The sequence below is a fragment of the Patiria miniata genome, unplaced genomic scaffold (assembly GCF_015706575.1).
Source record: "Patiria miniata isolate m_02_andy unplaced genomic scaffold, ASM1570657v1 HiC_scaffold_7, whole genome shotgun sequence".
NCBI lineage: Eukaryota > Metazoa > Echinodermata > Asteroidea > Valvatida > Asterinidae > Patiria > Patiria miniata.
Window position 1 is genome coordinate 13,929,028 of NW_024037074.1, and position 13,111 is coordinate 13,942,138.

The 13,111-nt window shown below is 40.9% G+C and overlaps 2 protein-coding genes across 2 annotated transcripts; one reads left to right on the top strand and one right to left on the bottom strand.

The window, feature by feature from the left end:
* Positions 1-364: 364 nt before the first annotated feature.
* Positions 365-6,691, bottom strand: LOC119744278 (ataxin-2 homolog). Its single transcript, XM_038220146.1, is given in 6 exon segments — positions 365-2,062; positions 2,065-2,252; positions 2,358-3,898; positions 4,264-4,414; positions 4,644-5,024; positions 6,109-6,691. Coding segments are annotated over 6 exon segments (2,604 nt in total). The 5' UTR covers positions 6,411-6,691; the 3' UTR covers positions 365-2,021.
* A 207-nt stretch (positions 6,692-6,898) lies between these two features.
* On the top strand, positions 6,899-13,042 carry LOC119744280 (akirin-2-like). The gene is made up of 4 exons (XM_038220150.1): positions 6,899-7,370; positions 8,224-8,583; positions 10,727-10,798; positions 11,351-13,042. The coding sequence occupies exons 1-4, from the start codon at positions 7,193-7,195 to the stop codon at positions 11,359-11,361; spliced, it is 621 nt and encodes a 206-aa protein (XP_038076078.1). The 5' UTR covers positions 6,899-7,192; the 3' UTR covers positions 11,362-13,042.
* The last annotated feature ends 69 nt before the right edge of the window (positions 13,043-13,111 follow it).

Consider the following 13,111-nt stretch of genomic DNA (forward strand, 5'->3'; position numbering starts at 1 on the left):
TAGATCACGTAGCACAATTTGACTCGGTCACCACAAAAATGTCGAGTTGTCAATCTTATTCGGAGCTCAGTTTATCAAGCAGGTGAATTCACAAGTATCTCCTGCTCTACAGTTACTAAATTGTTTCCAAGTCTCAGATCCAGTGTGTTCATCTTATCCCGATCAGCAGACGCGGAGATCCAGGGACTAGCTTCCCGTCTCCAACTCCCGAGATCCCTAGACCGTGTTTCCTTGAAACAGAAGACAAACGCACGGCAGGATTGAAGGGTTAATCCCAATCCCCTGAGAATTCACAGTTCCGGAAAAACTCTTTCCCCTTCGAGTCAAATGTTTTTATTCTGACTAATGCTTCGAGAGACAAATCTAAACTTTCCGGGTATGACCGTGAATTGGCATCAGTTTATTAAAACATGTTCTTATACTATCTGATACATGTAGTTAGAAATTACTAATACTAGATTCTCAGAATGGAAGTAATCAAATTGGGTAAAATAGCTTGCGTAAGGACACAAATAAGCCAACCACAATGCCTGTTGACGCGTTTGTACTATTGCAAAGATCTTGTCAGACGACATATTTCTACATTTTTCCCATAACAAAGTCGAACTTATGAATATTTACAATCATTTTGTTCTCCAATGTAATATTCACCTTTACTTTTCTTCCTATTAAAATGTAATTGTGCTGTGTCATTTACTGATTACCGCTTTCCTACTCTGTGTCGAAGAAAATCATGCTTGAGTCATAATATTCCACGTGAATGCCAACGGACTTCAAGGCATAGCAAAGCAATGTCGAGAAAGTAATGTGGCTTTCATTAATGTTTCCAGGTCTCAGTAAGAAGGGAAATTCCGGAGAAGTACGTGGTTCCACCTCAGGGCTGCATGCCAGAATAAAAGGTCGCCTAAAAAAAATTCCACAAAGAAAAGGTCTGCTTGGATTCACAGAGGTGTTACTATTTAACGGAATTCAAAGCTCAGTTCAGCTTCACTCGGTTAAGCTCGGCTTTGTTCGGCTTTGCTCGGAGGGTATTTTCTCAGCTCGGTTTTTTTTTTACTCGGTTCGGCTTGACTCGGTTCGGCTCGGCTATAGGTTCGGCTTTGCTCGGAGGGTATCTTCTCCGCTCTGATGTTTTTTTTAATGGGAGAAATAAAGTTATTTTTTTTTAGTGTTTAATAATACATCATATTGTTCTATTGTCTTTTAAGGGATGCTCGTAGCGACTGTATACGTTCGTTTACCCAGATTGAATGATTTCATTTTGCTACAGACGTCAGAACGAACACAGGAAATGGGACGTTTCCGGCTGGGGGGCGAGAGGATCAATGATAATTCTTTGTTGTCGTGGTTTCAATGGCAATACAAGTACAGTACATCGGATTCCACAATTTAACATTTTCCCCGAAACAGGTGAAGATTATGGTAAGCCTGACGTGACACAGAGACTGTTGCCCGCACATTTCATCCTTGGAAGTCTTACGTGTGATGCCATCTGGCATAGTGTAGGACAAAAAAAATAAGCTTGCTGTCAATAATCATGGAAGGGTTATCTTATAACATCCTATAACATCTTTAATAGAGGAAAGATCATGCTAAATAATCATGAATACAAAGAATGCAAATTGAGAGTCTTAAGGCTTAAATTTCAATATCATAAAATGTACAAGTAATCAGGTTAAAATTATGTTCAACTTTAATACGAGGTCATTTATCAACCGCAGTTTCACCTCAGAGCAAACAAATTAACGAAAATGGACGTTGAGGGAGCTGTTTCCATTACTCTTGATGATCAGCGCCGAAGATGGAGTCAGAATGGGACGACATGTGTAGCAACATCACGTTCTATATTCATGAAACATTTAATAACTGTTCTTACAGTTAACAGTTTTTGTTTAATGGGCATAAATAATGACACATTTTAAAAGTAAAATAAAATTGTACAAGAGCATTGTTTTAGAGAAGATGTTGGGTGATGCTATTTCTCGTTCGTTCTTCTTCCAAAGCAACTGTTGTCGACGTTGCTACTGCTGTTGCTGCTGTTGTTGCTGTTGTTGCCGTTGAAGCTGTGGTGGTTCGAGTTGTTGTTTTGCTGATACTGTCCTTGGGGGAGTTGCTGTCGCTGGTTCCGTTGATACGGTTGCCCCTGGTGACCGAGTTGATTCTGTTGGTTGAGTTGTGGTTGATTAGTGGACTCTTGTTGACGAGACTGGTATCCACTCTTGGGGTTGTTGTTGTTCTGGCCATTTTGTTGACTAAGTGTGAGATAACACAACATGGAGCAAACTTAACACATTGTGACGTCAACATCTAATGAACAAATGGACAATGAGTTGCATTTTCCGCGGCGCAATACTTACAAGTTGTTGCGTTGAGCAAATAAAATGCACGGGTCCTCCAGCATAACCATCGGTCGAGGCTGCCCTTGTGCCGCTTGCTGCACCATTGGAACTTGCCCCTGCAGATGCCTATTCACGAACGGTTGCTGCGGCTGCATCATCGGCATCTGGTCCTGTTGACGGCCATTCGCGAAAGGCTGTTGTAGCTGCATCATTTGTATCTGCTCCTGCTGGTGACTGTTCGTGAATATCTGCTGTGGATGCATCATCCTCAACATCTGCTCCTGCGGGTGCCGACCGTTCGGGAACGGCTGCTGTACGTGATTGGGCACACCTTGCATTTGATGATGTTGCTGAGGAAGTTGGGAGCTGGGATATGACCTATTTGCGGGCCAAATTGGAAGCGGCAAATTGACGAAAGGTATTTGGGCGGGAATCTGTGGTGGGACGCCAGGATGTCGATGAATGAAAGCCATACCGGGATGTTGGTTCCAGGGAGCAGGACCTAGTATGCCAGGTGGCCCCACGGCTCCCCTCCCTCTACCCGCTTCAGTGCCTGGCATCGCCTTAGGCTCTGGGCCGAGTAGTGCCCCATTAACCTGCTGGTTATGCTGCTGTTGCTGTTGTTGTCCTGTACGTTGAGGCGCCACCACGTGTCGTCCAGTGGGTTCTTGGGCCGGTAGATCGTTGGGCCTCTCGGTCTTATCTCTGTGTCCCGTGGCCGTTGGATCTGTGTTTGGACGGTTGACGCCCTCTGTTGTTTGTTGGATCGTTGGTGGCGACGGATGTCGATGGTGGACCACGCCCTTCTCTATGACGGGGATTGGAAGTTGCTCGCGTTGGAATGTCTTCGCATGCGTTGACGATTGTTGCGAAGCAGTCTCAAGCCGTTGCTTTTTGTCAGCATTCTCTTGTGTTGGTTTTAAGTGCTCGTTCGCCTCACCTTTACGTTTGTTCTTGGAACTAACATTGCTTTTGTTTGGCGCCACGTTTTGGTTCCTTTTGCCGCTCTCTTTCACACCATTTTTGATTGTTATTGTTTCAGTCCCGCGTCCACGCGCAGGCTGTGTAGTCTTTGGCAATGGTTTGCCTTTCGGCACAAAAGGTTGAGCTGTGATGTACTGCTCCATGTCAGACACGAGTGTAGCGTCTGCTTCAGAGACACTCGCCCCTGCTGACGCGCCGCCAGCTCGGTCATTCTTCCTCGTTTGCTTCGCTGTATTGTTTCCATGATTTGTGTTTCTCTTGCCACCAACTCGCCAAGCCGCTGGGATGTCAGGTGAATCATTGGTCAAGGTCGACCCCTGTGTGCGCTTTTGTCCCATCACAGGTTTCTTGCTTTGCTTCTCTTGTGATTCCGACTCGTCTTTTCGATTACTTTGGGCCAGAGCTTCCTTTCCCGGTTTTCTATCTTGTGTTTTCTTCACATCAGACTTTGGTGATACCTTTTCCGCGCCCTTCGCTGCTCGTTCTTCGTTTATCTTGCTAACACTAGCAGGAACGCGCACAGGTGATGGTACCAAAGTCGTCAACTTGACTGGTGACGACAGTAATCCTCCTTTCTGATTGATGAGGACAAAAGGCAAAAAGTTAAATCCGGAGATCACTTACATGTAGAAAAAGTTACCGAGACCTTATTAATAAAGTCAACAACAACAAAACAAACTCTTTTAACCAATTCACTTAGTTTGCGATGCTATTTTCAGGGGCTAGTCTTTGTCAGCTTACTTGATCATAACCTACCCATTCGAGGACACAACAGGAGTTAAAAATGCAAAATGGACATGAGCATCCCTTGTTCCCAAAGTTATTTGTCAGACTAAATGGTGAGATCTGTTTCCTGGACGTGTGTTTAGAGATCCTCGACGGTGGCTTTTATTGATGGACCAAGTACGCGGATCCTTATGATGGTGAAAGGACTTATCACCTTGATTTCTTCCTCGATGCTTGTCCATGAGACGTTGAGTCTTGGTGACCATGCTTGACTGCCTCGCCCGTGTCGTCCTCTGCTAGTCAGTATTCTTCTCCTCCTCACCGACTCGTGGGCTCTTCTCCAGGACATTTTCGGATGTCTTAAGCTGACTCAGAAGAAATCCAATGGCGAACTTTTTTTAAGATTCCATTTATCATTTAACAAAGAACGGAGAACCGAACACTTTCGAAAAGAAAGCGTAGCCAACGACTTTAAATTATGATGGTTTATTTATACAAAAAAGGAGAAAAAAAACCCAAATAAACCGGAAGCTATTAACTTATATGATGCATTAAAAAATTCTGTTTTTAGGATTTTTGTTGCCAGGTTTGTACCTGTGATACTGCCTGAAGCAGATGGCATCCCTCCACGTTCCTCCTTGAGCTTCCTGATCCTCCACTCCTCCCTCGATCCAAAATTCACCCTTTCTAGGAGGTCCTTCATCGGGTACCTTCTCGCAGTCCATAGGGGGACTGAGTGTCTCCCAGTCGCTGCCCTCCGGCCTCAACTCCTCTAAGTCCTCAGTTGCTATCAGGGTCCCGCTCGAAGTCATGGTTGAGGAGGCAGTGAGGGTGGAGGAGTCACATGAGCTTCCTGGGCTGCCATCGCTGGTCATCTCTCCATCCTCCTCAAGACTGAAGAGAAGCTCCTCAGGGATGCCTTCTGTCATCTTGCATCGGATTAGATCCGGTGATGGAGGCTTGGGATGGTCGTAGCTGTTTATACACAACATCCCTTAGAAGATTGTTTTCTATTATCGACTCCGTAATTGAACAGAAGAGGGCGTGGTATAAGCCATATACGATAGCGTGTGAAGGACTCTTCGCTGGTTTACGTGCATCGTTAAGCGTTTATTCTACATTATTTCAATGTCTGTGTGTGTGGTTTTTTTTTTTAGTGTGCACGGAGTCCATGTTGATTTTGAAATTCGAGACTATAAAGGAAATTTTGGGCATGTTGACCTTAAAGAATGACAGATCGTGATGATTCACCTGTACCTTTCCTAAGCTCCTTCGTGTGGTTACCATTTTGTGATAGTATTGAAAAAGTAAAGACAGTGAAGCATGATCCTTTTGTCAAAAGTACATAGACCTTTTGAATTTTCAAGTTGACAGGTCAGGAAATAAAGAAACTAATGTCATGTGGAATCTCAAGGTTTCAATATTTAAGTCGTTGCATGCGACGCGTTTGTCATCAATCTCTGTCATGACTTGCTACAAAAAGGTACTTCTCGTCTAGTAAACTAGTGACATATCACTAGTTTTGTTCTCACATTGTGTTGGTTATGTTGATTGCATGCCAACGAGTTATTAGCAGGCATTAATGATTATTTGGTTTCAATCCTTGAAAACCAGAGGCCCCCAATGTAAACCTGGGGCCATACGAGCGACACTTAATTCGTTGCATTTACTGCCGGTAGATTTATCAACCCTTCGGTTGACGTATCCGTGTGTCCCTGGACTTGAACTACACATACCAGTGTGTTTGTATAGCGCCCTCAACGAGAAATAACGCCCTATCACATTTCACCCGAGTATTAAAGATGTTGCGCAAAGTACAGAAGGCATTACATCCATATAAGAATTAATCATATGCCTAGTAAAAGTTGTAGAACACTGATGTAAAAGAAATGACTGTGTCTTAAAAAAAAAACCAACTATATCATGAGGAGAACTACTAGTTCGAACAGAGAACTTGTCCCGCGGCGAGGATTGTTTCCAACTGGCAACTGGTTCCAAAATACCCGACAGTGCAAATATTTATAATAACTTACAAGTAAAATACAAAATGTCTACTTACCGTTCCGTCAAACTGTAGCTTGCCCGGTCTAGTACTTCCGTCATCCCAGCCATGATGTCATCAGTTGTCATAGTGACAAACCTCTTGTCTGTCTGTCGTCGTAGTCGATGTAGGAAGTCACACTGGATATCTAAGTGATCCATGACAGCCTTCCATACTCTGGTATCGCAGACTGATGCAGTCAGGGGCGATCGGCGGTGAAACTCACCCCCTCCTGCCGCTGATGACCACAGACGATGATACTTGGAGCGCTCACGGTAGGAGAAAGAACAATCTCCAGGAAGATTGCTCGTCTTCGGCATGATGTCTGGAAATTAAATATACAAAAGCTTATTTACTGTTAATTCATATAGAGCCGTTGGAACTGTTTGAAAAGCCGGAAAGACGTTTGCATTATCATCAACACAGCTTTCAAGAACATAAAAGTTCTACACAAGATCATCCGTAGAATTTATTCCCAAAACGCGCGCGCATAATAACTTAAAGTACGCGCCGTTTCCACGCTATTTTAACTTTTCAGACTGAAAAGCTGCAAGCCAAATTCAGCTCTTGATTTTGTATAATCTTCAATTTGTTAGTATTATATTTGATACTTTTAATTACAGAATGCATACAAAGCTGAAAATAGTCGCTTCTTATGAATTATACGACGCGATCATTATTAATGCAGAACATTCACGATGCGCGTGAAGTACGCCCTCTGTTGATTTGTTCTGTTTTGTTTTCATTTAGGGTTTTGAAATCGAGGCTGCAATACGACATACGTACAGTACAGTACATGTACTATGTACGTACGTGCTGCGGGTAGCAATTTATGTACATGTACGTTACGCGGTAAGTGGACGTCGCCCATTTTGTATATTTGTTCATTTGGGACTGACAATCTGACAAAATTGCATCGATAATCATCTGCCCGTAAGAACGTCATCGAATGAATATTTCTTCTCACCTGTACAGAGGGAATATTAAAGAAGATATCTGCCAGTTTTGAGATAACATCGTCAAGAAATAATCCGGTAAACGCCGGCCGAATTAAGTGATCCATCTCGGAATCGGATAGGAGAAGTACCGATTTCAAGAGAAAATGGCCTGCGCAACACTGAAACGGACACTAGATTTCGATCCTCTACACAGCCCGGGTGCCTCTCCCAAAAGACGAAGATGTACTCCTCTGTTGTCCCCGTCATCCCCAACATCATCCATGTCATCGTCATGTCGTCAACCGTCGGCGTTTTCGCCAGTTACACCCAGAATGTCGCCGGGTAAGTTTCCTTGTTCGTCGTGCATCACCGCACCGGCTTTGTGACGGTCAGCTGATCTGCTAAGTGCTATTGCGGACGGTGTGATCGATCGATGGGGTTTTAAAAACAAGAATTTTACAAACTGGGCTCCTTTGTCATTTTTCTGAAAAATTGCCTTCCTACATCAGGCATGCTTATGCGGACATCCATGACATGATGCATGCTAATTAATGTTAATGTTAACCCCTAATTTAATTAATCATTTTTTTTAGGCCGGCCCTAGGCCCTAGCACTAGCAGTAGCATGCCTAGCATATCTCATTTTTTTTTAATTTATAAAAATCAGTTTTTGTTCGCTCATTGGGCGCGCATGTAGGCCTACTATACTATTACTAAATGTTGATGAGGGCTCCTGTAAAAAGTATCCCAAAATACTCCACCATTGATAAAATCCATCATATTATTATGGTTTTCCATCATTTTTGTAGTGATTTAAAAATGGAAAATAAGTCATGTTCGACTAGTATAGCCAATGTTTGAACACATGAATTTGGGACAAGAAGCATAGTTTGGCTTCCCATATAATGCTGCTTTATTTCTGCTGCATTATAACCCGCTCTACTATTAATTATTGAACATCTTTAAAGCCTTGCATTCTTTAAAGTTTAATCAGAAATTACAATAATAAAGGGAACAATCTTCCAGAATGTTTGGTCTATCACGTCAGCAAAATTTGCTCCGTTTCGATTCGGGATGGGTTGTTTATTTTCAATTCTCCTTTTATTTTGCATCTAGACAAAAAGGACAATCTCATCCCAAATGTAACTTTTCATGCTTAATGATGTACCTCATTCCTTTGCCTTTAATTAACCCAGGTCAATTAGCAGCTAACATTTGTCTAGAATGGAAGAGGCTAAAGAGAAGACGACATCTTGAAGACTCGTTCACCGACGCTGGAGCGGGTACCAGCGGAGAACTAGCCGAATCTGAGCCTCAGCCTCAGGTCACTGACATGATGCATCAGTCATCATTCCCTAGTCATATGGCGCATTATCACGGCGTCATTCCAGGGTCACCTAGCACATCCACAGGGGTCGGTCCAGGGCCTCATGGGAGTAAAGAACAACCCATGTTTACTCTCAAGCAGGTCATCATCATCTGTGAGAGAATGCTGAAGGAACAGGAGGCTCGGATACGTGAGGACTACGATAAAGTCCTGTCATGTAAACTAGCAGGTAAGCTGACAAATACAGATTCTTGAGCCCAACAATTTGCATCGTTTTGGCTGGAAAACTTCAAGTCATTATTATGAAATATTCCATGATAATTATATTGATAATTTTAGCCCTGCAAAACTTTTAACTTCAGCATATTTTGTGATAAATGCGTAACGAGCAAGCACACCTGAAAACTTGCTTCGTTGGGTTAAGCTCTCTGACAAGGAAGGCATTTAATATCCCAAGAGAAGGAAAATCCTGACCTGATCACAGAAATATTCCACTGAAACGATGATTAAACCATTACAAGTTGTCAGTCTGGGGGTGCAATGACTTCCCTCTGTGCACCTGTGGGTTATGTTATTTATAACCTCCTTTTTTATATCCCTATGGGGATGGGTAACCATCCGGTTTGGAATACCTGCTTCAGGGGATACCCAACTTGGCCAACTGGTCACTTCCTTGATTTGCTTGTATCTCCGACAACTTTCACTCTAACTTACAAGAGGGAAATTAATATTAATCCTTTCTGCAATTTAATTTTAAAAACTTCAGAAACCACTCAGTTGTTTGAGTGATACTAAACTTTGTCTTTGCAGCATTGAGGGTAGTCTGAGTATCACCCGTTATCCACGGAGCCAAGTCTCCTGTATAACTTCTGATATATCTAAGCATGGGTGTGATGTTTACGCACTCGGGGAGCTCAATTATGCACGTATAGAAGGTGCCTGCTGATTGGTCAGTTTCTTGAGGTCTTAGCAGTCTAGTTGCATAATTAACCACCGAATCTGTTTACGTATCATAGACCATGGTTGGCTCCTCCAGGGCCAGGGTCTATTACATAGACTACATTGAGGGATGCTTGAAAGGACATTTATAACATTTGGTTGAATCGGTCGACACTAATCGTTGTTGGGGAAAAAAATCTACTTTATTTTGTATTTCTGACATGTTATACATGTACTCAGTACATGTAAGTCAACGGTATGGTCATGGCTGTCTGTCAGTTACAAGGATTCAATCTAAATTTCCTGTTGTACCTGTGTACTCACCTTGTGAAATTTCCTGACCAGTCTCTGTCGGGCAAAGGGGGGGGGGGGGAGTATAGACAAGCCATATTGATTTATTGATTGACTGACCGATTGACTTATTTGTTGATTGAAGAGTTATTTCCCGTCTTTTATCTTAACGAACCCATGCTTCCTTTCCCTCTGAACGAAATGCACTGAGTTTATCGATTATTGCAAGGGATTCGAAATATTTAAGTTTGTTTGATAACTCATTCATAAATGTAAATGTGCAGTTGTGGATGTATTAAAATATCAACCACATGACACAACAAGAGTGTGACATATGTAATTGACAACAATTTGTGTACCACTGTGATCCATTGAGTGAAATTTCCTTTGATCTGTTTAAGACTAGAGCAAGGTCAGGCGATTGGAATGATTCACTTATGTTGAATCACAGAACTGTCATTTTGACACTATACATGTACATTTAAAATGATTCTTGTAGTATCTTGATCCAAAACCATTTTTGGATTATTTGTATTGTTAAAGCCAGTATAGCCAGATGTCTGTACTAGGTACAGTAGGCTAGCTGGTACAATTTGTACAAGAAGCTAGCCGGTACAATTGTGGCCGTGAGAAGAAATCTGGTTTTTGCAGCAGTCATGGCACGACTGACTAAACAGATTAAGTTTATGGGAGGAAATCCTGGCAGGATGAGGCTGAGTGTTCATGTACATGCAGGTTTAATCAACCGAAAAGGGATGTACATGTATATACACGTCATGTTGAATCTATTCCATTGCCAGACAAGTGACATCAAAAGACACTGACAAAAGAATTGGTGTTTGCTAGTTCTATATTACGAGGGGAAAATATGCCGGGCAAGGAAGTAATACGAACAAAAATTGCAACCAACACACTTGCATTTTTATCCGCCATAAGGACTGACAATGGAAATAAGAATTTTAACTTAAGCTGTTTAATCTGAAATGCAAGGACAATTGGGAAACTATAACTATACTGCGGTCCAAGGTGAAAGAAACAGGTGTTTTCTGGAGATTGTGTATGCCACCTTTGCTTGAAAGAAAATATTAATTTAAACATTTGCATGTTGTACTTAATTGCTTCTCTTTTGTGTGTTGTTGCAGAACAATATGATGCCTTTGTCAAATTCAATCAAGACCAGATTCATCGACGTTTCAGAGACTCCACAGCAAGCTGTAAGTACCACACAATCGCATTCTATCATCCAGACACACAAATCCTGCAAAATCTGACAATGTTTTATGAATTCAGTCTTTGACGCTTGTTTGATTTATCAAAAGCATACACTGGATCATGACTTTAGAGCAATCAGTCCATGTGATGCATGAGAAGAGATCACATCCTACCACCTTGCCTATCTTAGCTTGATGGTCTATTTGTTGCCTTTGCACATGCTTTGCAACAAACATGTACGCAATTTCCAAAATGTACACGGTTTCAGATTAAGCCACAAGCACATGCTGCTCCCAAACATGCCAGACTGAATTTTCCAGGCGCCAATATCATATGTAGAGAATGGACTGTTGTCAGACATTTTGGTTGCGTAGTCACGGCTGTGATTGGTCGAAACACGTGGCTGGGATTCAAGGATTGGCCTGGACTACAGTTTCCTGTGTTTCACTCGGCCTCATGTAACATGCCTCCTTTCAAATTTATCTCTTGTATCCAAACACCAATAAGTTCAGAACATTGACTAGCATCTTGGCTTTTTTCCTTTCAATTTACAGATGTGTCGTAAGCTGCACATTCATGACCGAGTTGCATCTTTTCCTCAAGAGCTGGAGGCATCACTCCCAAGTTTAGTTCCTGAGACTTAACCAGCACCAGCACCCAAACAAGAAAACGAGTGCACGAAATAAATAAACAGTTGTAGGAGTACCCATTTCTCAAAGTGCAAAATTACATGTTCGATCTCCAATTCCTATTTTTGTGCTATTATAATCCAAATATTAACATGAGTGATAACAAATCAATAGTTTCAAAGAAAAACAATCCCATTTTACACAAAAAGTTAGTAATTTTTCTTGTATTTATTGATAGAGTTGTTCGGGGTTTAAGATTGTTGGTATTTGTTTTTTTTTTAGCTGACAGCTGTCGCTGTCAGTAATCAAGAATGATCTCATTTTCATGATCTTCATTTTCAGAGTCTCTTAAGGACATATTCTTGGGACTGAACTGGATCATTTAAATCAGTCGTTTCTTTTTTTATGTTGAAGTTAAGTATTAACCAAATTTTTATGTTGGTCAACTTTTTTGTCTGCACGATATTACAGCCATGTTTAATCAGCAAAAATTCCTTTTTTTAGAAGACGTGTATTAGCCTTATATTTATTCAAAGTAAAATTAACATGAAATTGTTTTACAGTAATAAGTAACTCCTTGATTCTCATGCATAATATGCACGAGAATTATGGAATTTATTTAAAAAAAAATATTTTAATTATTTTTCAAGTTATTCCAACACGACTATTGAGTAAAGACAAAGAGATTGTTTTTACTTTTCTGAAGTTCATACTCATTGGTCTTATACCCTGCTTCTCCACATACAAGTCAAACAACAATATATATTGGATTGGATGGGACCCGACCAAGCCATATTTTATGGAGTTCTGAATATTCAGAATTTCTTGTCCGTCTCACGCTGCCCGATTGATCTGGGCAAAAGTGGCATATGACTAACCCCCAAAAACAAGCGTAACAAAAAAATAAACATTTAAATCAGACATGTTACCTTTCAGTTGACTTTATATTTAAAAAGAAAAAAGTGTTAAATTTTGTACATATTGTACAGCAACTGTTCTTTGACACTTGTATTATTGTTTCATTTTAAACTTCATTTATTTTACTCTAATAGTTCCATTCTTAATTTTCTTTTCCCCCTAATTTTTCCTGTCTTCGTGTGTAGATAGTTTGGTGTTGTGAATTTAGAGATGAAGTGTAAACAACTTGTTACCTTCAATTCAAATTTGATTTTAACTTTATTTTTTTGCGTTAAGGTAATTTCATGGAGGGAGTTCAAATACTGAAGAGGCATTCAATTCAACATTATCTATAAAATATAACTTAGTGCTACTCAAGTTTTTGCTGCTTTGAATGTACAATCAGCTTGGGAAAAGATCTGCTTAACTTCAAAGAAAACTGCTCGACTTGCAAAAGCACAAGATGAAAAAAATGACTCCTACTTCAATCATTGGGGGACCCGTTGGAATTACCTTGCATATTTGATTTTGGTGCTAATTGTTCAAACAGTGTAGATGCTTTGTGAGTGTTGAATGGTTGGGTAGTCAAGTGATAGTCCAGTAATGTTCACCATTTATAAATAAAAATCTCTTGTTCCTGAATCATATTTGCAATCACTTGTTACTTTGTACATATATTCATGTATTAACAACTTACAAGTCCGTTCTGAATAAAGAGTTTAAAAATAGTTCTTTAGTTTGTCCACTTTTTCTGAGTTTTTGTTCATGCAAAATTGTGAGTTTATTTGA